The sequence below is a fragment of the Carcharhinus amblyrhynchos genome, chromosome 9 (genome assembly GCF_965287045.1).
Source record: "Carcharhinus amblyrhynchos chromosome 9, sCarAmb.v2.hapA, whole genome shotgun sequence".
NCBI lineage: Eukaryota > Metazoa > Chordata > Chondrichthyes > Carcharhiniformes > Carcharhinidae > Carcharhinus > Carcharhinus amblyrhynchos.
Genome location: NC_137332.1, coordinates 17909211 through 17935391, shown reverse-complemented (window position 1 = coordinate 17935391; position 26181 = coordinate 17909211). Strand labels below are relative to the sequence as shown.

The 26181-nt window shown below is 42.0% G+C and overlaps 1 protein-coding gene across 1 annotated transcript in view; it reads right to left on the bottom strand.

Annotated features, from left to right (window-relative positions):
• abcd3a (ATP-binding cassette, sub-family D (ALD), member 3a) overlaps positions 1 to 22781 on the bottom strand; it is a 72962-nt gene extending 50181 nt beyond the window's left edge. Inside the window, exons 1-3 of the mRNA XM_080195262.1 lie at positions 22634 to 22781; positions 13330 to 13363; positions 13124 to 13222 (exon numbers count right to left, since the gene is read on the bottom strand). Of these exons, the coding sequence (XP_080051388.1) occupies positions 13124 to 13222; positions 13330 to 13363; positions 22634 to 22743 (243 nt within the window). The 5' untranslated portion in view covers positions 22744 to 22781. The remainder of the gene's footprint in view (positions 1 to 13123; positions 13223 to 13329; positions 13364 to 22633) is intronic.
• Between the last annotated feature and the right edge of the window lie 3400 nt (positions 22782 to 26181).

The following is a 26181-nucleotide window of genomic DNA, read 5'->3' as shown; positions in this document are numbered from 1 at the left end:
TTCTAGGTATTCAGAAGGTGATAAGTATAAAACAGATTTATCATGCTGTGAAAAAAACTGGTGGTGGTTAGCTGGATCGCTGATCTTATGAAATCGCACTTTACACATTCCAAAGTCTGAAAAAAAATGAATGCTTATTTTATCCCTTGCAGATTACACGGCCAGTTTAAATGATATACACACGGAACAAAGTAAAATTGTGCGGCATGCATAGAGTAAGTGTGCATAACAAGGATAAAATTATATAAAATATGTATGCTAGATAAAATTTTTGAAAATGCCACTGATGCCAATTAAAGTTATATCTGTACACATTGTGAATATACGTAGGGTGGAATTCTCCCAAAAAAATTCTAAGTGCCAAATTCATGTAAAAATTGGAATAAATCCCATTGCTTTTTTCAGTGGGACTTTCAAAATGAATCTCCCACACTCTGCGCATCACAAAGTGCTCTAGCGTGGATCATGCTGAAAAGCTGTGGGCAGTGCCTATTGCCGCTGAACAGCTGGCAGCATAGCACTGAGCGGGCCAATGTACATGTGCCAATCTGTCATAGCAGAGATCGGTGCATGCCCGATTGCTGGCCTCCTGGCCAGCCCTGACACCAAACCCCCTCGTCTCGCCTCCCTGCAGTCCCGATCTAGAGCAGTGCTGCAGGTTGGGAGGATTACCCCCACAGTGTTTAGAGCACAGAAACAGACCATTTGGCCCAACAGGTCCGTGCTGGTGTTTAACTGAGCCATACCAATTTCTTTTCATTTTTCAAGGTTCAGTGAAGTTCAAGATAAAACTGGTTTTCCTTAAATTAGTCCTGCATTTGCAGCTCTAATTTGCTCCTTTCTGATACGGACCAACTTTTGAAAGCTAAGAATAAGAGCCAAAAAACACTAAAGGAGCTAAATTGGATAACCTCACAGAGGGATCAGGGATTGCGATACATGAATGAACTGCATCTGTTCAATGCAATACAGTCGGCTTGCCAGAGTCATACTGTCTTTAATGATTGTGTGCAGCTAGTGCTAACCACACTATCTGCTGACTGCATGCATCACTGAAAATTGAAAATTTCACCATGCGCTAAAGGTGCGCTGGGGTCTGCATAAAGGTGCATTGTAGTTGGAGAGGACACTATATCCCTCCAACTGCATCACCAGATTCAGAGACTACTCAAATTACCATATCCCAATCATTACTAACGACCCCTATCAAATAGGGTTCGTAACTATTGATCATCCGCTTCACCTCATTCTCACACACTTAACACTGCTGCAAGTCTCACACCACCATCTCACATGTGCAGCACACTGCAGCATTCAACCAGGACAGTCACATCACTCAGATTGCACCAGACTCACTGCCCTCTCTTTTCCAAGACAAAATAACACATAACTAGAAGTAGCAGGAGGTGCGCTGTGTCAGCTATAGTTCATTCTCTACTATTCACCTCAAAAGGTTGTGAGCTCAAGTGCACTCCAGGACTGCAGCACATCAATCAAGGCTGGCACGATACTGAAGAAGTGCCATGCTACCAGACGTCCTGTCTTTTTTGCCAGATGTTAAACCAAGGATCTCCATGGCCATTATTGGGCACTGATTGGAGAAATCATGGCCAGCACAGAGCTGAAATCATTGGAGAGGATTGCATCCTTTTACCTCATCTTCCTTCTCACCTTCCACTTACCTCTCCTCTCTCACTATTCTGATTTACATGCTCCAATGGACGCTGGCATGCATCTCTTGTTCCTGCAGTCACCTCACCCCTTCCATTCTCAGCAGCTTTGCCTGCTCCGTACTCTATTCATTCCCCAAGTCATGCCGCATTTGAAGGAGAAAGTCTACTTATGCACACATCTCTGGAACCAAGTGCTTTGTGCAAAAATCTTGAAGTCAGCAAAGCTCTTTATGTACTTGCCACAATTACTTGTTGCAGATTTTTGCAATGTGAAAGAAAAGATAAAAACTCAAAATACTTATAGAATCATAGCAGCAGCCAGAAGAAATCAACCAGCAACTAACTTGTAAAGTACTTGATTATCCCTTTAATAATATTGATGAGGTAGATGGTGCTTTTTCCTGCTAGTTGACAGGTATTCGGCTGTGCAAAGTTTAGAGGGGGCTGGAATTGTTCAGCTCCCAAATGACACCGCTGGTGTCAAATCAGTGTGATATCATGATCAACCTGTTTGCAATACTTCCAGTGGACATTCACCAAGTACATAACATGACTGCTATTTTGGAGTTCTCATAAGAGCACTCATCCACCAAAAGCAGGTGCTTGTGAAGCCAATCTTTTGTCCAATGTATTTTAAATCAACTATGAAAAATGACTAAAAGCATCCTTAGTTATACAAGATTGATTTCCCATGTAAACTGACATGAAAATATGTGAAGTCAAATCAACATCTGGCATGTGGGAGACTTTCAAATGTAACTTGTTAGGGATTCAAGACTGGCATATTCCTGTAAGGATAAAGGATAAGTATGGCAAGTTTTGGGAACCTTGGATAATGAGAGATATTGTGAGCCAAATCAAAGAGAAAATGAAAGCATTCGTCAAGGCTAGGAGGCTGGGAACACACAAAGTAAGTGTGGAATACAAGGAAAGTAGAAAGAAGCTTAAGGACTAAGGACGGGTAAAAGGGGTCCCGCAAAATCATTGGCCAGCAGGATTAAGGAAAATCCCAAGGCTTTTTATACACATATAAAGAGCAAGAGGGTAACCAGGGAGAGGGTTGGCCCGTTCAAGGACAGGGGAGGGAATCTATGTATGGAGCCAGAGGAAATGAGCGAGGTGTTAAACGAGTACTTGTGTCAGTATTCACCAAAGGACTTTGTGGATGATGAATCTGGGAAGGTGTGTGTAGATAGTTTGAGTCATGTTGAGATCAAAGAGGAGGTATTGGGGTTGTAAAGAAACATTAAGGTAGACAAGTCCCCAGGGCCTGATGAGATATACTCCAAAATACTGAGAGGGGCAAGAAAGGAAACTGCTGGGGCCGAGAGAAATCTTTGTATCCTTACTGGCTACAAGGGAAGTATGGTGTGGAGATACCGGCGTTGGATTGGGGTAGACACAGTCAGAAGTCTCACAGCACCAGGTTAAAGTCCAACAGGTTTATTTGGTAGCACAAGCCACTAGTTTTCAGAGCACTGCCCCTTCATCAGGTAAATGGGAGTTCTGTTCACAAACAGGGCATATAAAGACACAAACTCAATTTACAAAATAATGGTTGAAGTGCGAGTCTTTACAGGTAATCAAGTCTTAAAGGTACAGATGATGTGAATAGAAAGAGGGTTAAGCACAGGTTAAAGAGATGTATATTGTCTCCAGCCAGGAAAGTTAGTTAGATTTTGCAAGCCAGGCAAGTTCTGGTTGTTAAAGATAGTGTGACATGAACCCAAGATCCCTGTTGAGGCCGTCCTCATGTGCGGAACTTGGCTATCAGTCTCTGCTCAGCGACTCTGCGTTGTGTGTTGTGAAGGCCACCTTGGAGAACGCTTACCCGAAGATCAGAGGCTGAATCCCCGTGATTACTAAGTGTTCCCCAACAGGAAGAGAACACTCCTGCCTGGTGATTGTCAAGCAGTGTTCATTCATCCGTTGTCGTTGCGTCTGCATGGTCTCCCCAATTTACCATGCCTCAGGACATCCTTTCCTGCAGCATATCAGGTAGACAACGTTGGCCGAGTTGCAACAGTATGTATCATGTACCTGGTGGATGGTGTTCTCACAGGAGATGACGTGGCACATCTTGCAGAGGTTGCTGTGGCAGGATTGTGTGGTGTTGTGGTCAATGTTCTCCTGAAGGCTGGGTCGTTTGCTGCGAACAATGGTCTATTTGAGGTTGTGCAGTTGTTTGAAGGTAAGAAGTAGGGGTGTGGGGATGGCCTTGGCAAGACGTTTGTCTTCATCGATGACATGTTGAAGACTCCAGAGAAGATGTTGCAGCTTCTCTGCTCAGGGGAAGTACAGGGTATGGCGCTCGACTCATCGATCAACAGTTCTGACGTGCCATAACGAAAAACCGCACCAAACTCACTGCTGGAGGATTTGGTGGAAGCACTTACGATATTGAGTTTTAAGGGGCATCTGGACAAATTCATGAATATGGTCCCTGGAAGGGTAGGAGGTTTTAGTTCAGTCAGATACATGCCCATGACAGCGCAAGAGTTGCTGAGCAGAGACTAATAGCCAAGTTCCGCACATAAGGACAGCCTCAACCGGAATCTTGCGTTCATGTCACACTATCTGTAACCCCCCCCACGAATTGCCTGGGCTTGCAAAATCTCACTAACTGTCCTGGCTGGAAACAATACACATCTCTTTAACCTATGCTTGGTCCTTTCTCCACTCACATTGTCTGAACATAAGAACATAAGAAGTAGGAGCAGGAGTAGGCCATCTAGCCCTTCGAGCCTGCCCCGCCATTCAATAAGATCATGGCTGATCTGTCGTGGCTCAGTTCCACATTCCCGCCCTCTCCCCATAACCCCTAATCCCCTCTCTTATCAAAAACCCATCAACCCGCGGCTTAAAAATATTTAGCGAGGTAGCCTCCACCACTTCAACGGGCAGAGAATTCCAGAGATTCACCACCCTTTGAGTGAAGAAATTCCTCCTCAACTCCGTTCTAAACCACCCCCCCTTTATCTTGAGGCTGTGCCCCCTAGTCCTACTATCCTTTCTGAGCGGGAAGAGTCTCTCCACCTCTATCCTATCCATCCCATTCATCATCTTATACGTCTCAATGAGATCTCCCCTCATTCTTCTAAACTCTAACAAGTACAAGCCTAGTTTATTCAGCCTCTCCTCATAGCTCAACCCCCTCAACTCCGGCATCAGCCTAGTAAACCTCCTCTGCACTCCCTCCAAGGCCAAAATATCCTTGCGTAAGTACGGCGACCAAAACTGCACACAGTACTCCAGCTGCGGCCTCACCAATGCCCTATACAGCCGCAGCAAGACCTCCCTACTTTTATATTCAATCCCCCTCGCGATGAAGGCCAGCATCCCATTCGCCTTCCTGACCACCTGCTGCACCTGCAAGCTGGGTTTTTGCAACTCATGCACAAGGATCCCAAGGTCCCTCTGCACCGTCGCCTGCTGCAGTTTTTCTCCACGTAAGTAATAATCCTTCCTACCATTATTCCTACCAAAGTGGACCACCTCGCACTTGCCAACATTAAATTCCATTTGCCATTTCCTGGCCCATTCGCCCAGCCTATCTAGATCCTTCTGTAGACTCTCCACACCCTCCGCACAATTTGCTGTTCCACCAATCTTGGTGTCATCAGCAAATTTCGACACCCTACACTCGGTTCCCTCCTCCAGATCATCTATATAAATGGTAAATAGCTGAGGCCCCAGCACCGACCCCTGGGGCACTCCACTAGTCACCATCCGTCAATCCGAATAGCACCCATTGACCCCCACTCTCTGCCTCCTATTTGACAACCAATCCTCTATCCATGCTAACACCCTACCCCCAACTCCATGTCCCCTGACCTTCTGCAATAACCTCTTGCGAGGTACCTTGTCAAACGCCTTCTGAAAATCAAGAAAGATCACATCCACCGGCTCTCCTCTATCCACCGCCCTAGACACATCCTCATAGAACTCCAGTAAATTTGTCAGACACGACTTCCCTTTAACGAAACCGTGCTGCATCTGCTCTATCAAGCAATTCCTCTCAAGATGCCTCGCTATTTCCTCCTTGATGACGGATTCTAACATTTTACCTACAACAGACGTTAAACTAACCGGCCTATAATTCCCTGCCTTTTGCCTGGCACCCTTCTTAAACAACGGCGAAACATTAGCCATTTTCCAATCTTCCGGCACTTCCCCGGAATCCAGCGACGTCTGGAAAATAACCACCAAGGCATCCACTATCACCTCCGCCATTTCTTTCAGAACCCTCGGATGCATTCCATCCGGTCCTGGCCACTTGTCCACAATCAGCCCCTCCACTCTGTCGAGCACCGCCTCTCTAGTAACAGTAATGTCATTAAGACCCTCCAGTCCTACCACCTTTCCATCTCTAACACCCGGCAAATTATTCACGTCCTCCTCCGTGAAGACAGAAACAAAAAAGTTATTCAAGACCTCAGCCATATCCCCATCCCCTACCACTAAGCCCCCCTTCTCATCCTCTAAGGGACCAACGTTCACCCTAGCCAGCCTCTTCTTTTTGTACCTTTAAGACTTGATTACCTGTAGAAACTCACATTCTAACCATTGTCTTGTAAGTTGAGCTTGTGTCTTTATATGCCCTGTTTGTGAACCCAAGTCCTCACTTACCTGATGAAGGAGCTTGAAACTCCAAAAGCTAGTGCTGCCAAACAAACCTGTTGGACTGGTGTTGCGAGACTTCTTATTGAGCGTACAGTTCCCAGTTCTTTCTTCATGGCAACGACATAACCAATCAGAGTTAACATGCCAACCATTCAGCCCCCTTCTCCTAGTTTAATTATTGTGATTGTTTGAAATTGTTGTGTTTGTTCATATTAACAAGTGCAAGGTGAAAAGCTTTGGCAAAATGTCTTTCTTTTCAGTAGCATTACCCATCATTTGCTGACTGTTTTCATGAAGTGAATTATTGTAGCAATTGCTCTTGCCACTGAGTGTCATACTATCCCAATTCAGAGGGCACTAGCAGCCAAATATATAATGTAGGAGCAGAGCCAAATAAGGCGGATGTATTGGCCTGCATTTTTAGACATAAGTGAACCAGTGTGTTTGTAACCACAATGTCAGCTTTTATGATTCCTCTTTGTGAGTCCACTGATCCCAGTTTTATTGGATTACGTTTACAACTTTGCATGGTAGACTTTGAGCCTTCAGCCTCTGGTTGCATTAATGAACAATGCAATCGTTTGAAAAAGTTCAGAAATAGATGAACCAGAAAAAGTACATTATTTAAAAAAGGGTTGTACTCTAGAAATCTACATGGAAAGTTTGTCTAACACTTCAGTGTCTCAAGCATTGTCTGATATTCTCTAAATCCTCTAACATTTGCATTATCTAATACAGTAGCCTTGCTCTATTTCAGTTATATTTTGTACTCAACATGAAACTAATGAAAAATGTTAATTGACTTACTGAAGGTTTGTCTGTTCAAGGGTATTTATCAGGTGAATGGAGCAAAATCACGAGTTGAAAAGCTGTGCCAGGTTTTCGAAAATGGAAAGGACTTAGTGAGACTCTCAGACTTGTATGCTCATATCAGCAATGTGCTAAAACAGTTCCTCCATCAGATAAACCCACGTGCGATAAAACTCTGCAAAGATTGATTTTAAAATCTAATCCTTAATATCGGAATGTAATCACCTGTTTATTGTCCAATATCTCCCAGAGCCATTGCTACCATTCCGCTTTTGCAGTCAATTTATTGGCTTGGCCAAGCCACAATATTAATGATGAAAATGATGGGAAACCAAACAGCATGACAGTGCATAAAAAATGGTCAAACAACTTAGGAATGAAGAGAATTCTTTTTGAAGTCCAAGATCTACTCCAGCAGCTGCCTCAAGCCAATTATAACACTTTGCAATACCTCATGAGCCATTTCCACAGGTATGAGAGAGAAAAAATACTTGGACATTTTCTCATCCCCATTGACAATAGTAGTACATGGAAATCTTTGAACATTGCTGTTCCTCCTCTTCACCATGTCTCTCTTTTACATTCATTCACTGGTTTAAAAATCCTGCTGTGAGACTGTGTGTAATCTATTCCCTCCTCCATTTGAGTGTTTTGTAATTGGCTGCAAGGTTTAAGTGTAATGTACCCCTATGATTTACCTCGCTATTGGCGATGACATCACTTGCTGAAAATAGTGTCAATCAGGAATTAAGTAACATTGGACTCAGATCTGCAATTATCCTTCCAAGCTGGACATATTATAAGTTTGAGGTGGCATTAATAAGACCATAAGACACAGGAGCAGAATTAGGCTACTTGGCCCATCGAGTCTGCTGTGCCATTCAATCATGGCTGATTTTTTCTCATCCCCATTTTCCTGCCTTTCCGCCATAACCCCTGATTCCCTTATTAATCAAAAACCTATCTACCTCTATCTTAAAGACTCTCAATGGCCTGGCCTCCACAGCCTTCTGCGGCAAAGAGTTCCACAGATTCACCACTCTGGCTGAAGAAATTCCACCTCAAGGATCGTCCCTTTAGCCTGAGGTTGTGCTCCCAGTTCTAGTTTTTCCTACCAGTGGAAACATCCTCTCCACGTCCACTCAGTCCAGGCCTCACAGAATCTTGTAAGTTTCAATAAGATCCCCCCTTCATCCTTCTAAACTCCCAATGCAAAATCTCACTAACTGTCCTGTCTGGTGACAACTCACATCTCTTTAACCTGTGCTTAACACTCTCTGCACTCACATTGTCTCTACCTTTAAAACTTGATTACCTGTAAAGACTCGCGTTCCAACCATTATTTTGTAAGTTGAGTTTGTGTCTTTGTATGCCCTGATTGTGAACAGAACTCCCACTTAACTGATGAAGGGGCAGCACTCTGAAAGCTATGGCTTGTGCTACCAAATAAACCTGTTAGACTTTAACCTAGCGTTGTGAGACTTCTTACAGGGAAGGTCCCAGAGGGTTGGAGAATAGCAATGTTGTTCCTTCGTTTAAGGAGGGTAGTAAGAATAATCCAGGTAATTACAGGCTGGTAAGCCTTACATCAGTAGCAGGGAAATTATCAGAGAGGATTCCTCGAGACAGGCTTTACTCCCACTTGGAAATAAGTGCATGTATTAGCAAGAGGCAACATGGTTTTGTGAAGGGAGGTCATGTCTCACTAACTTGATTGAGTTTTTTGATGATTGATGAGGGTAGGGCAGTGGATGTTGTCTACATGGACTTCAGTAAGACCTCTGACAAGGTCTTTCATGATGTGGGTATGCCGGCGTTGGACTGGCGTAAACACAGTAAAAAGTCTGACAACACCAGGTTTTAGTCCAACCGATTTATTTGATAATAGACTCACAAGCTTTCGGGGTTAGCCCCTTCGTCAGGTGAATGGAGAGTTCTGGCCTCAGACAGAGCATATAAAGCACAGACAGTTTAGAGATTACTGATCAACATCAGTAATGTCAGACTTTTTACAAGGTCTTTCATGGCAGACTAGTGCAAATGGGACCAGAAATGAGCTAGCAAGATGGATACAGAACCAGCTCGGTCACAGAAGACAGAGGGTAGCAGTGGAAGGGGTGTTTCTGAATGGAGGGCTGTGACAAGTGACGTTTCTCAGAGGTCAGTGCTGGGACCTTTGTTGTACCTAATATATATAAATGATTTGGAGGAAAATGTAAGTGGTTTGATTAGTAAGTTTGAGGACGACACAAAAGTTGGTGGATTTGTGGATAGCAATGAGGATTAGAGGGTACAACAGGTTATAAATAGGTTGGAGGCTTTGGCAGAGCAATGGCAGATGGAGTTTAATCCAGACAAATGTGAAGTAATGCATTTTGGAAGTTCTAATAAAGATAGGAAATATACAGTAAATCACAAAACCCTTAACAGTATTAATAGGCAGAGGGATCTGGGTGTACAGATACATAGGTCACTGTAGGTAGCGAAGGTAGTCAAGAAAGCATGTGGCATGCTTGCCTTCATCAGCCAGGGCACTGAGTTTAAAAATTGGCAAGTCACGTTGCAGCTTTATAGAACCTTAGTTAGGTTGCACTTGGAATATAGTGTTCAATTCTGGTCGCCACACTAACAGAAGGATGTGGAGGCTTTGGAGAGGGTACAGAAAAGATTTACCAGGACGTTTCCTGGTATGGAGGGCATTAGCTACGAGGAGAGGTTAAAGAAACTTGGTTTGTTCTCATTGGAATGACAGAGGTTGAGGGATGACCTGATAGAAGTTTACAAGATTATGAGAGACATGGATGGAGTAGATAGTCAGAAGCTTTTTCCCCCAGAGTGGAAGAGTCAATTACTAGGGGGCGTAGGTTTAAGGTGAAAAGGGCAAGGTTTAAAGGAGATGTATGTGGCAAGTTTTTTTTTTACACAGAGATTGGTGGGTGCCTGGAATCCATGCCAGAGGTGATGACGGAAGCAGATACGATAGTGAGTTTTAAGGGACGTCTGGACAAATACATAAATATGGTCTCCGGAAAGGTAGGAGGTTTTAATTCAGTTGGGCAGCATGGTCGGTGCAGGCTTGGAGGGCTGAAGGGCTTGTTTCTGTGCTGCAATTTTCTTTATTCTGAAGTCTTTTTCCAAATTACTGTTTCAATAATATGGGAGACATGGAGAAATTAGGGTTCTTTCTTTAAAATAAAGAGTCATGATTAGCTATTGACCGCATTAGTCACAAGAAACGTAACTATTAGAATTTAAGAAAAATGACATTTTATAAAGTTTTAGTTGCAAGTGAATAAATTAAGAATGTTGAGACTTTTTTAACAACTACATACATCATATATAAACATTCTAGCAAGAAGGGAAAAAAAATGAATGCATCAAGCAGGTGCCACACACATTGCCAGTTGCAAAGGAATAAAAGCATTATTTTTACAGATTAAATTTCAGATTATGCTGCCATGGGAAACCTTGGTGTATTATTTGTTAAAATGGCACTACTGAACTAAGTTTCAAAGGGATTAAATTCACAGCAAAATAAACTTCTAGATACATATCAAATTTCAGGTGGGGTGTCTGAATCAGCTTACTAGAGATGATGAAAGATAATTTGACATTCCATCAGTTGTTCACAGTTATCGTTGCTGCGACAACTCTATTCATCAGACCTCAGTAGGGCTTATTCTCAAATTAAGCCACTCAAGAGACAGTTAGCCTGACTTAAAGCTGACACTCTAGCCAAAACCTTTAAAAACAAACAAAGCCACAAAATCTGGAGACAGGCTATAAAATTTTAAAATGCATCTCTTCATATTTAAAAACAAAATTTCATCAACCACTTTTTAGCTCTGTCTTTCCTTGAGGCTTCTAAACACAAGAACATGAGAAACAGGAGCAGTAGGCCACATGGCCCATCGGATCTACTCACCATTCAATACGACCACAGTCAATGCCATGGGCTTAAATTTTCTGGAATTTAGAAGAATGAGAGGTCAATCACATTGAAACCTACAAAATTCTGCAGGGGCTTGAATAGAGTTGATACAGAGATTGTTTTCGTTGATCGCAGAGTCTAAAACATAGGAGCCCAGTCTCGGCACAAGAAGCTGATCATCTAGAAATGAGCTAAGGAGAAATTTCTTTACTCACAGGGTTGTGAATCTTTGGAATTCTAACCACTAAGGCTCCACTGTTGAATATGTTAAAGGTAGAAGAGATAGATTTTTGGTCTTTCAGGCAGTTAATAGATCTGAGGAGCTGGCAGGAAAATGAAGTTGATGCCCTAGCAACTATGGTGGCTCTTTTGAAAGAACATTGAGTCGAGATTCAAAGAATTGAACAAAGTGAATTGTTCTTTTCTGGAATGCTCAACCTGAAAGTTTGGTGGAAACATTCAATGATCTATTCCAATAGGAATTTGATATATACTGCAGAAGGAAAGATTTGCAGAACAATAAGGAAAGATTAAGGAAGTGAGACCAATAGGACAATTGTTTCAAAGAGCTGGCATAGGGACTGGGCTTCAACTTCATTTTCCTGCCAGGTCCCCAGGTACCCTTAGCTACCTGAAAGACCCAAAGTCTATCTATCCCAGCCTTAAATATATTAAGAAATGGAGCCGTAGGGGTGAAGAATTCTAAAGATTCACAACCCTGTGAGTGAAGAAATTTCTCCTCAAACTCAGTCCTAGATGATCAGTCTCTTATGCCAAGACTGTACTCCTGTAGTCATCGGAAACAATCTCTCAGTGTCTATGCTACCAAGCCCTTTCAAAATTTTGCAGGTTTCAATAAGATCGCCTTTCATTCTTCTAAAGTCCACAGAATTTACACTCAATTTACTCAGCCACACACCATTAAGCAACGCCCTCATCTCAGGGATCAACTGAGTGAACATTTGCCATACCAATCCTTCCTTAGAAATTGAGACCAAAACTACACATGGAATTCCAGTGTGATCTCACCAAAACCCTGCACGATTGTAGCAAGATAATTGTACCTTGAAGGACATTATTACCCACTTGCAATCACTATGAAAATGCTGCACCATGTCTCCTCTGTTTCACTCTTCTAACACATCTTTAATTGGGTTTGCTATCCTCCTCCTAATTCCAAACCCATTTATCATCTAATTTCCCATGTTGTACTTTATTAAAGACATCATGAAGACCACATTAATTACATTTCCTCCATCAACCAAATATGGATAATTAATTGAAAGAGTTAAACAATGAGTCACGGATTCAAATTAATGCAAAGCCAAGTTTAAAACTGATATCATCAAATTTAATCTTTACTCTTCACTCTTGCACTCGACTGAATGCCTCTGCAACCTGCAGTACTGCATTTTTCTCACCCAGCCCAAGTTGGAAGGTTGCACAAGAAAGCTGCGGCTGCATTTCAAAGTATCTGGAAGCAGAGTGCCAATCTGACTATGACTAGCCCAAATTTTCTGTGCAGTGGCAACGTTACAGGTCAATGACCTTCTGCCAAATGAAGGGCATTGACCCTGAAAGGGTAATGTTTCTCTCTCTCCACAGATGCTTTCACACCTGCTAAGTATTTTCAGCATATTCTGTTTTTTTGTTTCAGATTTCCATCATCTGCAGTATTTTGTTGTTACATCACGATTCTATTGACTGGTCTGAATTTCAATGAGAGAGTTGAACCATGGGACATCAATCACTAACCAAAGAAATATGGTAAAATTAAATTAAACTCAACCTGAAACTTATTTTTCCTTTCTTGTGGTCTCTTTCTCATCCTCAGCCATTAGCTCGCATCATCTCCTGGTTGACAGAGTCAGTAATCGGCATCAAAGCTCCTAATGTTCCCTAACCAACAGGAAGGGATACATAAAACCCCAGGTTTACTGACTGCTCAGCTTCCACTCTTTTTGAGAAAGCCAGTCTCTCACCTTTCCTTGGTGTCCCATTCTGAATTTTTTTGTTTAATATATTCAATTTACAAATCACTAATTAACAGTCTTCAGTTGACTAAACATACCCATGTAACACCTACCTCTTGTGAAACCATGCCAGGTACCATTATTTTCAAAATCTTCCAGATCCTTGCAAAGAAAACACCATCCACAACTGCTTTCTCTTTTTTCCCTTCTTTCTAAAAAATTACAGAGAAAGGTAATTTTTTTCCAAGCAACCATATGAAGCAAATATATTATTTAAATGAATAACTAAAATTGCAATATATGTTCATGATATACTCACTTCATTCTGAAGAGAAACTTTCCCATCATTCTTACTGTAATGAAAGATTGAATAATGAAGGTGTTACACAGAAGTTATGAATAAATTAAGTAAACCAAAGAAGGAACTGATTTATCTTCTTTCACCCTGAACATTATTCCCATGTATTCAAAGTGGTTGAATTCATATAGCCATTCAGGTCAAAGAGTTGAAATGCGGTGCCTTTATTCCTTTCCTTTTGTTTTCATCCATCCAGTTAAGATAGTAGTGAAAAGCAGTGCCAAGTGAGAAGTGGCTCAGCCCTCTTGCCCAGTCTCTGCGTTCCCAGTCCTACGCTGCATTTTTTTCTCTATTGTTTCTTTCTCCCTTTCCCATTTTGCTTCTACTTCACTCTGTATCCTCCCCGTTCCCCTTCTTCTGACACTTACCTCTAACCTCATCTGCTGCTTCCATTACATGTCTTTTCTCTTCTGCCTGCCATCTCACTCCAATCAACACCCGTACCTACCCCTTGTCACTACTGCTATTTTGTTTTCACTTTCCCACATCACTAAACCTTCCTTCTCTCCCTTTGTCTCTTCCCTCACACCTGCACAGTCTACTTTCCACATTAGTTGCCATTTACAACTCACCCCCTCATGCCTGCATAATTTCACCATCATTTTTTCCCCATTCCTTCTCCACTTATTTTCCACCATCCCCTTTGCTCCAATCTTAACTCCTTCATCCACTTTCCTCTCATCCATTGTTCTCTGATCTATTTCCTGTCCAGTCTTTCATTTCCCTTCCCATTTCCTATCCCATACTCTCTCCTTCCATCTCATTGTTATTCTTCACTTCCAACCTCTATTCCCTACGATGAACTACAAAGCTGGTTTCCCAGCAACAACCAGAGCTATAAATAACCTATACTCACTTTTTGTCTTCCCAAATTAGCAAAATTAGGGGACATGAGAGGATGGGCTAAGCACAGACATGGTGATTGGCAGCCTCTAGACCTGAGCGCGCATTGGCAGATGGTTAGTCAGAGCTAGGGCATAGGGAATGAGGGGGCAAAAATCATAAAATTTTAGAACAGAAGTTCTGACTGCTCCACTGACAAAAGCAACCTCTGCCCTATGCTTCTATGAGGATAAGTAGACCTGGGAACACAAAGTGCTAGGTCTTTCAACTATCTCCATGTCAAAAAAAGCTAAGGCCCAATGGGGTATTAAACATGAACTTAAACAAATAAACCTGGTGGTGGCGCCACTTTAAGAAACCAACAGGGGGCACTGCAGCTTTAAGTTTCTGTTCCCCTTTACACTATCCTCAACCACCAAAGGCATACACACTCCGCCCTTGGCGCTTTAGCGCATACACCACATCTATGGCAGTCACCGTTTTGCGCTTGGCGTGTTCAGTGTAGGTCACCAAGTCCCTGATCACATTCTCCAAAAACATCTTCAACACCCCGTGGACCTCCTCGTAGATCAAGCCGGAGATACGCTTGACTCCTCCACGGCGAGCCAGACCCCTGATGGTAGGCTTGGTAATACCTTGAATATTGTCGCAGAGCACCTTGTGGTGCTGCCTGGCACCACCTTTACCAAGCCCTTTACCACCATTCCCTCTTCCTGACATAATACCAAACAATCAACAAATGCCAAGCAGCACCAGAAAGTTTTGGAGAACTGAAAGGTGAAAGTATCTGAAGTATACGGTACATAATGCAGATGTGGGGATAAAATATAACTAAATTGCAAAGGCTAGATGACAAATAAAAGCTGAATACAAAATTTCCAATAAATTGCCAGTGAAACTTTCACAATTCTATTACTAGCAATAGTAATAGCAAAATTCTATTACTGCATACAGGTTCTCACTGCCTGCCCATTGTTTTATGTTAGTTCTCAGCATCTTGTATGCTTCCTTCATCTGTCTTTTGTTTTTCCATCCCTTCCCTATCTTACATCTTCAATGGTGGCTATGGCTTCAGCCAGTAATGTTTGTCTAAATTTAGAATTTCTTCTTCTATGCAAGATAACAAATGCAACATTTTCAACTCCAAAATATGTAGAATTTTATATTTGAGTAAAGTTGCTAAGAAATTAAAATTGGAAAGGGTTTGTATTCAAAAATAAGTTACTTTCACCTAAATAGCGTGACCTAAACTGAAGCCAATGTATTCCCTTTATTTGTGTTAAAGACAAGGCTCATAATTTCCTCAGAGAGGCAATCAGCAGCGGATTTCCACTCCAGAGCGACTTACTTGTGTTTAAATTGTAAAGCACCTGTTTCGCCTGACCTTCCTGACTCAGGCCAGGCGAGACTGAAGAAGCAACGTACATCCACGGATCCAGTGGCAAAGTACAGAACAAGGGGAGCGAAGGAGGACACATCCCTTTTTACAGCACCACCTGCCATAAAACAGGTGAGTTTAGAGGTCCCATTGAAAGGGAAAGGGTAAGTTTCTAAGGTAAGTGAATGGAATGTGGGGATAGTGGTTCAGACACTGGCCAGAGAATGAAGGGATTTGACGCTGTCAGCCATTGATGAAGTGGTTGCATGCTGGGGGTAGGGCCAGGTTGGGGAGGGGGTGGGTGTGTACTTAGTTGGGAAAGGGGGATGGGAGGTGGGTGCGCCTGGAGATTTTTTCCCCCTAATGCTTTCAGAGTAACTATGGGGGTTACATTGGCAGAACCAGTTAAGTAATCAAGTTAAAATATCTCTATATTAACTTACAGCATTCATAAGAGGCTGACTATTTAGCGGGCATATTTAGTTAACCACACTGGTTTTGTATCAATGCGTATAACCTGTTTGTACTCAAAAAAATTATAAATCGTTAGGTTTAACTTTCTTTAAAAAAACTACACTTTGCAAAAGTTGACTGCGAAATATAGAACATGTGCCAAAAAAAGACTATCTACTTAAAGTTTACAAAATTCTGTAACATATGGAACACTGTGTTACTGAACTCCAAATAGTGTTTCATTAAACGAAACATATTTTAATCTCAACGCACAAAAAAATGTTGATCTTCGTTAGAAAGATACTTTCATTCCAAAATGCAGATCACAGGTGACAGAGTTAGTCAACTTTTGATCTATTATATTTCTCCCCTACAGTTTTGGTGTTCTCGTTACATCAATCCCAAAAGCCAAAAAAGACCATGGCTGGAATCTTATCACTGTTCACACTGGTAGGATTTTCTCATCCTGCTGCAATGAAGGGAGACTTGGCTGGCGGCCAAGTTGTCTGACTTCACTGCAGTGGGAGTGTGGCATGAGCGGCAGGTAAGATTGCACCTCATGCCTTAAGCATCCAAAAGTACTGCCATAGATAGAAATGCATCATTTGGTATGTGTGTGAACCTTAAGCTCAGTTTGATACTACGCACTAAAGACTGGCATTTTGTTAGTTGCCATTTAACATTCTTACACAATCAACTGATGAAAGTTACAAGTGAATTTTTCTCCATATCAACATCTGTTTACTCATCAATGAAAAAGTGCTTGAAACATGACTTTTTATTTGTTCAACCTGTATTATAAAAGGTAAATCAGTAACAGAGCATTTCATTGCTCCTGATACTTCTGGCTGCCCTTTCATAACTTGGGGATTTTGCAGTCATACCAACTGTCATAGGCAGATCATAAATCCAGCCTCCTACTGGAACATGATCAATTACGTAAGCATGGCTTTTCAGCAAACCTAAAATAAGGTGGCATTTATCCATTGATTTATAATTGGTGGATGTTACATATCAAGTAGTGCAGCTATGAAACTTTATTAATTAGGTGATTTCTAAAGGATTTTATAAAGATTAAAAAGATTATCAAAGCAATTGGGAGGCCAATTAAGACCAAAAAGAAAATGATCTTCTAATGGCAGAAGACTTGGCTGAATGAGTAGTTGCAACTCTACACAACGGGGTGCTGCCAATTTTGTGATCTGAGGCAGCCAAGAAATAGCAGATCTAGCCACAATCTTTCAATTGCCCTTGGATTTGGGAGTGCTGCCAGAGGGTAGCAAATTGTGCACCTTTGTTCAAAAAAAGAGCAAGGATAATCCTGGATCAGTCAACTTAACATTGATGGTGAGAAAACTTCAAGAATGTATAATCCAGGAAGTGTATTTTCCCCTTCAAATATATGGGTTAATAAGTCTCAGCCAGTATGAATTTGATGAAGGCAAATTATATCTGTTCTAGGACCCTTGCTGTTTGTCATTTTCATAAATGACCTGGATGAGGAAGTGGAGGGATGGGTAAGTAAGTTCGCTGATGACACGAAGGTTGGTGGCGTTGTGGATGGTCTGGAAGGATGTCAAAAGTTGCAGCAGGACATAAATAGGATGCAGGACTGGGCGGAGAAGTGGCAGATGGACTTCAACGCGGATAAATGCGTAGTCGTCCATTTTGGCAGAACCAACGGGATGAACGAGTACACTATCAAGGGCAGGAGTCTTAGTAGTGTTGAAGAGCAGAAGGATCTTGGGGTCCGGGTCCACAGGACTCTTAAATCGGCCTCGCAGGTGGAAGAGGTGGTCAAGAAGGCGTATGGTGTACTGGCCTTCATTAATCAAGGGATTGAGTTTAGGAGTCGGGAGGTAATGCTGCAACTTTATAAGACCCTTGTCAGGCCTCATTTGGAGTACTGTGCGCAGTTCTGGTCGCCTCACTATAGGAAAGACGTAGAAGCTATTGAAAGGGTACAGAGGAGATTTACAAGGATGTTGCCTGGGCTGGGAGGCATGCCTTATGAAGTTAGGTTGAGGGAGCTGGGTCTCTTTTCCCTGGAGAGACGAAGGTTGAGAGGCGACCTGATAGAGGTTTATAAAATGTTGAGAGGAATGGATAGGGTGGATTCTCAGAGGCTATTTCCCCGGGTTGAAATGGTCGCTACGAGAGGACACAGATTTAAGGTGCGGGGAGGAAAGTACAGAAGTGATGTTAGGGGTAAGTTTTTCACTCAGAGGGTGGTGAGTGAGTGGAATCGGCTGCCGTCAGTGGTGGTGGAGGCGAACTCGCTGGGGTCTTTTAAAAGACTTCTGGATGAGTATATGGAGTTTTATGGGATTGGGGGTTATAGATAGGTGTTGATGTGATCGGCGCAACTCGTGGGCCGAAGGGCCTGTTTGTGCTGTAGTGTTCTATGTTCCAAATTAGGTTGAGCTTTTTTGATTAAATAACAGAGGGTTCATGAAGGGGGTGCAATTAAAGTTACATATAAGAATTTTCAAATATCACATAAATTGAATTAAATGAACAGTGATCACGTGGACACAAAATTGATTAAAGAGAGACTAGTGATGAATGTTTGTTTTTCAGAAGGAGTTACACAATGGTGCTCCCAGAGACCACTGACAATTGGTCTTGGCTATACAAGGCACAATTTTCATAGTTTGCAGATGACACCAACTTGGAAATGTAGAAATAGTGAGAAGGATATGTCACAAAGCTATGCCCCTTAATGTTTGAAAGCATGAAATTTCAACTTTCAAATAACTGGAAATTTTGCAATCTGAAATGAGACAGAACAAACAACTTAAAAAAGCAAGACCATTTTCCAAGATGAGGGTGGTAAATAAAACATCCTCAGGAGTACAAAGAGAGAAAGACACTTTCTATTAATTCAGAGTCCCACTGAAACTCATGGGCAACACAGTGGTTAGCACTGCTGCCTCATACAGCCACGTCTGTGTGGGTTAGGTTGATTGGCCATGATAAATTGCTCTTTAGTGTCAGGGGAATCAGCAGGGTAAATACATGGGGTTACGGAGATAGGGCCTGGGTGGGAATGCTGTCAGTGCTGGATCAATGGGCTGAATGGTCTCATTCTGCATTGTAGGGATTCTATGATTCGTAACTGTCTAAGACACATTAAAATGCAAAGTGCTGGATATTGAAACAATGGCAGCCTTTGAAATACACAATGGGTGAAGAGTTTCAGGCCAGACTGTCACCACTACAGATTGGCCTGCAAGAAAGATTTCAGCAAAGGAAACAGACCGGAAGCTGCTGCTCGCTCCCTCGCTCTCTTTTGGAACAAGTGTAATAGCAGATCCAACAATAACTTTACTAGAAATCTACCAGCGAATCAAGGTCTTGTAATATTTGCAATAATTTTAAACCAGCTAATCCAAATTGGCCACAACGTTTAAAAATCTACACCTCCTGGACAATCAAAGGACATTTAATCAGATATTATTTTAAGTTTTTCTTACTGAACTCTAACCTCCCTTACTTCTGGTACCTGTGTATGTGACATCACAGTTTAATTATTTTAGTACTTTGGTTCAGTGGTTAATAAACTTGCTCTTCCTTTGCCTCAAGAAAATCTTATTTGATTGGCTCCTTATTGCTCACAGCTTAAACAGTTAAATATATTCTGATGCAGAAACGGCATTTGTTTCCTCATGAAAAGGAAACATAAAACCTTTGTAGCAACCAATTGAAGAGGTTGAATAGAGGGGGGCAGGTTCATCTCTTCTCAACTGGCCATAACAGATATTAGGAAACTTCAGGTGGGCATAGAGATTGGTAAAAATTGGATTAGTCATCTGCCTTGCCAAATGTGAAAGAATGTAAAGTTTACAAAATCATGAAAGACATGCTGATGAAGTGAATTGGCCATGTGAAATTCTCCCTCAGTGTACCCAAACAGGGACCCAGAGTGTGGCAACAAGGGGATTTTCACAGTAACTTCATCATCGTGTTAATGTAAGTCTACTTTTGACACTAGTAAATAAATTTTAAACTTTATAAATGGTGGCTTAGATTACAAAAGCAAGAAAGCTTATGCTAAGCCTTTGAGAATCACTGATTTCGCCTCAGCTGCAGTACTGTGTTCAATTCTACATTCCATACGGGAGGCGGGATTTATATTAATGGCTTCAGGAATGAGGTAGTTCAGTTATATGGAAAGACTGGAAAAGCCAGAATTGTTCACCTCCGAGCAAAGAAGGTTAAGAGGAGATTTAATAGACGTGTTTAAAATTAAGAGGAAAAATCCATGTCCACTGACACGGATCGGAGGACAGAGATTTGAAATTGTTAGCAAAAGAACCAGTGGAGAGTTAAAGAGATTCTTTCTGATGCAACAAATTGTGATGATCTGTGACATATTACCTGAAAGACTGTCTGAACATCAGTTTGAGGCAGATTAAGAGTAATTTACAAAAGAAAATTTGGATATATACTCACAAAGGAAAAAAATACAGGAACTATGAGGAAAGAGCAAGAGTGTGCAATTAATGCAATAGCTTTTCCAATCAGCAAAGCAGGCCAAATGGACTCATTCTACACTGTATAGTTCAATAAAATCCCCAAAAAAACTTCATTATAAGATCACAAGTTTACAAAAATATTACAGATGCACCATTCTGTATTTGTGCATTTACACTAATTTAAATGATAAAGTAGGGTAAATGTGAGACTGGATGTGGATGACAGAATGTTGGACGAATTGGTGATTATGGAGCTGGAGGATTGGAGGCCTGTTAGCTAGATAGCGAGTGTGCGGGTCAGATTAATGCTAACAGTCCAGGGTTCAAACCCTGTTCTTGATGTAGACTTGGAACCTGCCTCTGGCCTCCACTCAATCAAATCAAAACAAAAATTACAGCATTTTGCTGGGGTTCTGCCAAGGACCTGCCTTCGGTCAGAGAGTTCAAGGAAATGATTCAGATTGTGGCACGTTGGCAATTACAGAATAAACAAGACAAGAAATGCTAGAAGTGTAAATGGAGGTTTTGACAACAGTGAGAATGATTTAGGAAGCTAGTGATATTATAAAGGTAGAAGTGTGCTTGGCGATGAAATTGAAATGAGAATGAGGGAAAACTGCAAAGCCTCGCCTCAATCACTTATTCTATGCTTTCTGGTACTCACAATCTACCCAAATGCACAGGAAAACAAAGATACTTCCAGCCTCCAAACTTCCTGGCCTTATTAACCAATAATTTGTTAAGAGAGTAACACTTTTTGAGAATTGGGCACGTGACGACTACCCTCAAGGTAAAGGGGCTATTAAGACAATTCTCCACAGGAGCCACATCAAATGACACAGGTGACTTCCCAGCAGCAAATCAAAAATAGGGAGGAGGCAGAGGATGGTTGAGGCTTGCACTCCATCCTCACTTCTGTACCCACCATAGCCCTTGGATCACAGTTGTCATCCAGTGGGGGAGTTTCATTTCACAATGGCATACCAAAAATAGTTTAAGAAATCTTCTGTGTGTGAAGACAAATCCTCCTTCTCCTACCTATATGGGAGGTGCCCACCTATGCTATGAGACTGCCAATCTCTCAGCACTGGTGGGCCTCCAATGAATACCATAGCCCCAAGAGCACACCTGTGTCCCTCTATCCTTAACTGGATAGTAAAGGTGCACCCTGGTCATTATTTAGCAACTTACCAAGGCTCCTTCAACAGCACTTACCAAACCCACAACCTAGGTGGGCAAGGGCAGCAGATTCACGAGATCACCACCTGCAAGTTGCTCTCCAAGCCACACATTCTGACGAAGAAATATATTGCTATCCCCTCGCTATCACTGAGTCAAAATCTTGGAATACTCTCCCTACAGCACTGTGGGTGTACCACACGGATTGCAGCAGTTCAAGATGACAGCTCACCACCTTCTCAAGAGCAATTACAAATGGGTAATAAATGTTGCACTAGCCAGCAACATCCAAAATCCATGAACAAATAAGATAGAACTTGGCCAGCCCATCAAAAATCATGTTGTGTTCGATGCATACTTAATGTGGTGTTAGGGCCCAGATATTCACCTGACATCAGCATCCCAATCCCAGAATAAATAATCTGCAATAACCACTGTAAAGTTATCAAACAATAACCAAGTTGTGGAGGGTCAGATAATAACACTAAGCCCTGACCTACATTAACATTTACCTATGAAGTTCAGTATTTGGATCGACAAACTTTAGCTATATTAGAAGACAGCAAAGTTGAAGTAATCGTGAACAATATGACAAAAGACAGCTTTCTCAATTCAGAGATCACCCCCAAGGGTGGATGAATCAAAGCAATGTTTTAAGATTGCTTTCCCTTCAGTCCTTGAAGCAATAATTTACTAAGACCACTCAATCCGAAAAAGTCAAGCAAACGTCACAGCGAAGATGTCGACAGTATAGTGGAACTCGGGCTCCCTGCCCTTCCTTCACTGCACTATCAGATTTACCAGCTTCTGTCACCATCTTCTTCCCACACAGGGGTGACAAGGCCGGCTTTAAATCCCCGGCCTCGATTTGCACCCTGGCCGTCAGCCGGTCTCTCAACCGGTTAACTGAGTGACATAAATGACCATCCTGTACCTGTACGACGCGTTTTTGCCTCGTCGCCTGCTGAGTGCAAAAAGTACAAAGACCGCGGCTGCTCCAAGCGCCGAATGCTTGGCTGTCATCAGTTTACTGAGAGCCGCCATAGCGCGGAGCGGGAGGCGGACGACAGCGCGAGCGGTGCCGGGACACACGTCATCCCAGCTGTCAATCACCAGCTGCAGCCCGGCACCTCAGTGCAAGACACCTCACCTCAGAGACACCTCACCTCAATGCAATGGACACCTGCATCTCAGTGCAAGAGACACTTCACCCCAACGCAACAGGCAATTGCACTTGAATGCAATGGACACCTGCACTTCAAAGCAAGAGACACCTTATCTCAATGCAAGATACACCTATGTCTCAATGCAAAAGACACCTGCACCTCAATGCAAGAGTCACCTCATCTCAATTCAATAGACACCTTACCTCAAATCAGTAGAAACCTGCACCTCAATAGATAGGCTCTCTACCTGCTCCCTGAATCTAGAGAACCCCACTGAACACTGGATGTATTTTCCAGTTTGTATTAAAACTCCATGTACACGGTGGGGGGAGTCCAGAACTAGGGATCATAGGTTGAGTGTCAGGACCCATGTTTCTTCTTTTGGGGAAGAAAAGTGCAACATAGGGAAAACAGTTAAGGATAATTAGTTTCTCTTTTAAGGAGAACATTTTAGCTCTCATTTGTGGCCAGCATATTCAAGGACCCCACGCACCCTGGACATACACCCTTTCACCTTCTTCCATCAGGGAAAAAGTTACATAAGTCTGAAAACACATTTCAACCGACTCAAGGACAGCTTCTTCCCTGATACAATCAGACTTTTGAACTTACCACATATTAAGCTGATCTTTTTCTACACTCTAGCTATGACTGTAACACTATATTCTGCATCCCCTCCTTTCCTTCTCCTCTATATACTCTGTGAATGGTATGTTTTGTCTGTATAGCAATGGACACCTGCACCTCAATGCAAGAGTCACCTCATCTCAATTCAATAGACACCTCACCTCACCTCAAATCAATAGAAACCTGCACCTCAATAGATAGGCTCTCTACCTGCTCCCTGAATCTAGAGAACCCCTATTATCTACCATCCTTACCTGGTTTTACATGACTCCAGATCCACAGCAATGTGGTTGAATTTTAAATACCTTCAGTTCAAGGGCAATTATAGATGGACATTAATGAATTATAAAACCATCCCATAAAGCCATAAAAAAGCCATAATCCTCAAACTAATAGATTGTCCGTGTCCAAAAATGGTTTCTCTAAGTTGTTCTACTTGCACAGTAGATACAAAACTCACCACAGAAAGTTGAAGCTGGCCTGAAGTGATGCAAGGAGCTTGTGTTGGAACAATTTAGAGTCCATATTTATTATCTGTCATTTTTTTCTCAAAAATATATTTCATTCATAAAAATTGTAAAGATGCATTATAATACAATTCAATCTGTTATAATTCAAGCCAGAAACTCCAAAGTGTTCTATAAAGTCCCCCTGGATCATAAGTTTTGCACTTTGAATTTGGCTAGAGTGAGCATGAGATACTTCACTTCAGGTATGATTGAATTGACCCACTGAGGAACTTTTATCAAACAAAGTTTATTTAAGTATACAATTAACACGTATAGAAAGAAAATTAGCAGTAACCTTTACCAAGTACAAACAAGAGAAAGAACAATCATGATATTTTATAACTCTTAATGAATATAGGACATGTCCCAATCAGACCAATCCCATAAACAAAACCTTTTCCACAGGTTTAACACAGCAAAGACTAATGCTCACTTAATACTGGAATTTAGTCCTTTGGTTGAATGCTGCAGTTTTCTTGAGGCACACACAGGCAAGCTTGGAGTCAGAACAGTTTCCCAAAACACCAGGAAGACTCTAGTGAAGCCAACCACCACCAGCTGACTTTCTACTCCAGGAAGGCCAGGAGCCTTGCTAACAGCTGACTTTCAAAAATCAGGGAGGGAGAAAGAAATGCTGCTTTCCAGTCTGATGGTCACCCACTTCTAAACTAAAACAACAGCTCAAAACTGGAAATGAAAGAGCTCCTGTCCATAGGACCATAAGACATAGGAGCAGAATTAGGCCATTTGGACCATTGAGTCTGCTCCACTATTCAATAATTTTTCTCATCCCCATTCTCCTGCCTTTTCTCCATAACCCCTGATCCCCTTATTAATTAAGAACCTATGTATCTCTGTCTTAAAGACACTCAATGATCTGACCTCCACAGCCTTCTGTGGCAAAGGGTTCTACGGATTCACCATTCTCTGGCTGAAGAAATTCCTTCTCATCTCTGTTTTAAAGGAACGTCCCTTTGGCCTGAGGTTGTGCCCACTCGTACTAGCTTTTCCTACTGGTGAAAACATCCTCTCCATTTCCACTCTATCCAGGCCTCTCAGTATCCTGTAAGTTTCAGTAAGATCCTCCCTGATCCTTCTAAACTCCAATGAATACAGACACAGAGTCCCCAACCGTTCTTCATATGACAAGCTCTTCATTCCAGGGATCATTCTTGTGAACTTCCTCTGGACCCTTTCCAAGACCAGCACATCCTTCCTTAGACATGGGACCCAAAACTGCTAACAATAGTCCAAATGCGGTCTGACCAGAGCCTTATACAGCCTCAGAAATGCATCTTTGCTCTTATATTCTAGCCCTGCATTTGCCTTCCTAACCTGCTGAATCTGCATGTTAACCTTAAGAGAATCTTGAACAATGACTCCCAAGTTCCTTTGTGCTTCTGATTTGCTAAGCATGTTCCCATTTAGAAAATAGTCAATGTCTCCATTCCTCCTTCCAAAGTGCATAGCCTCACACTTTTCCACATTGTATTCCATCTGCCTTTTTTTGCCTATTCTCTTAACCTGCCAAGTCCTTCTGCAGCCCCGCTACTCCCTCAATAGTATCTGTCTCTCTATATATATTTGCATCATCTGCAAAGTTAGCAACAGTGCCTTCAGTTCCTTCTTCCAAATCATTAATGTACATTGCGAAAAGTTGTAGTCCCAGTACCGACCCCTGAGGCACATCACTAGTTATCAGCTGCCATCCTGAAAAAGATCCCTTACTCTTTGCCTTTTGCCAGTCAGCCAATCCTCTAACCATGCCAGGATCTTACCCTTAACACCATGGGTTCTTAATTTAACAGTCTCTTATGCGGCACCTTATCAAAGGCCTTTTGGAAATCTAAATTGATGGCCTGTCGACTGATCTATCCACCAGTCTTCTCCTAACAATGCACAGTCATGAAACAAATTTCAGAAGGTAGCCAAGGCCCACAGGAAAAATTGACAAAATCCCATTTAAGCCAATGAAGTAGCAATAAAAGGACTTCTAGCAGCCAGTCCAGCAACACTATGAAAACCTTAAACTATGATAGCTGCAGGGAACATGATTAAAAGAAAACATTTCTTAAAGGTACACTAATGTCACAAAAGTGACAATTCAAATAGAGTGAAATACAGATTAATTTGGCTATATGCAGTATTTTACACGCTAAGGTGCCTCACTCTGCTTAAAA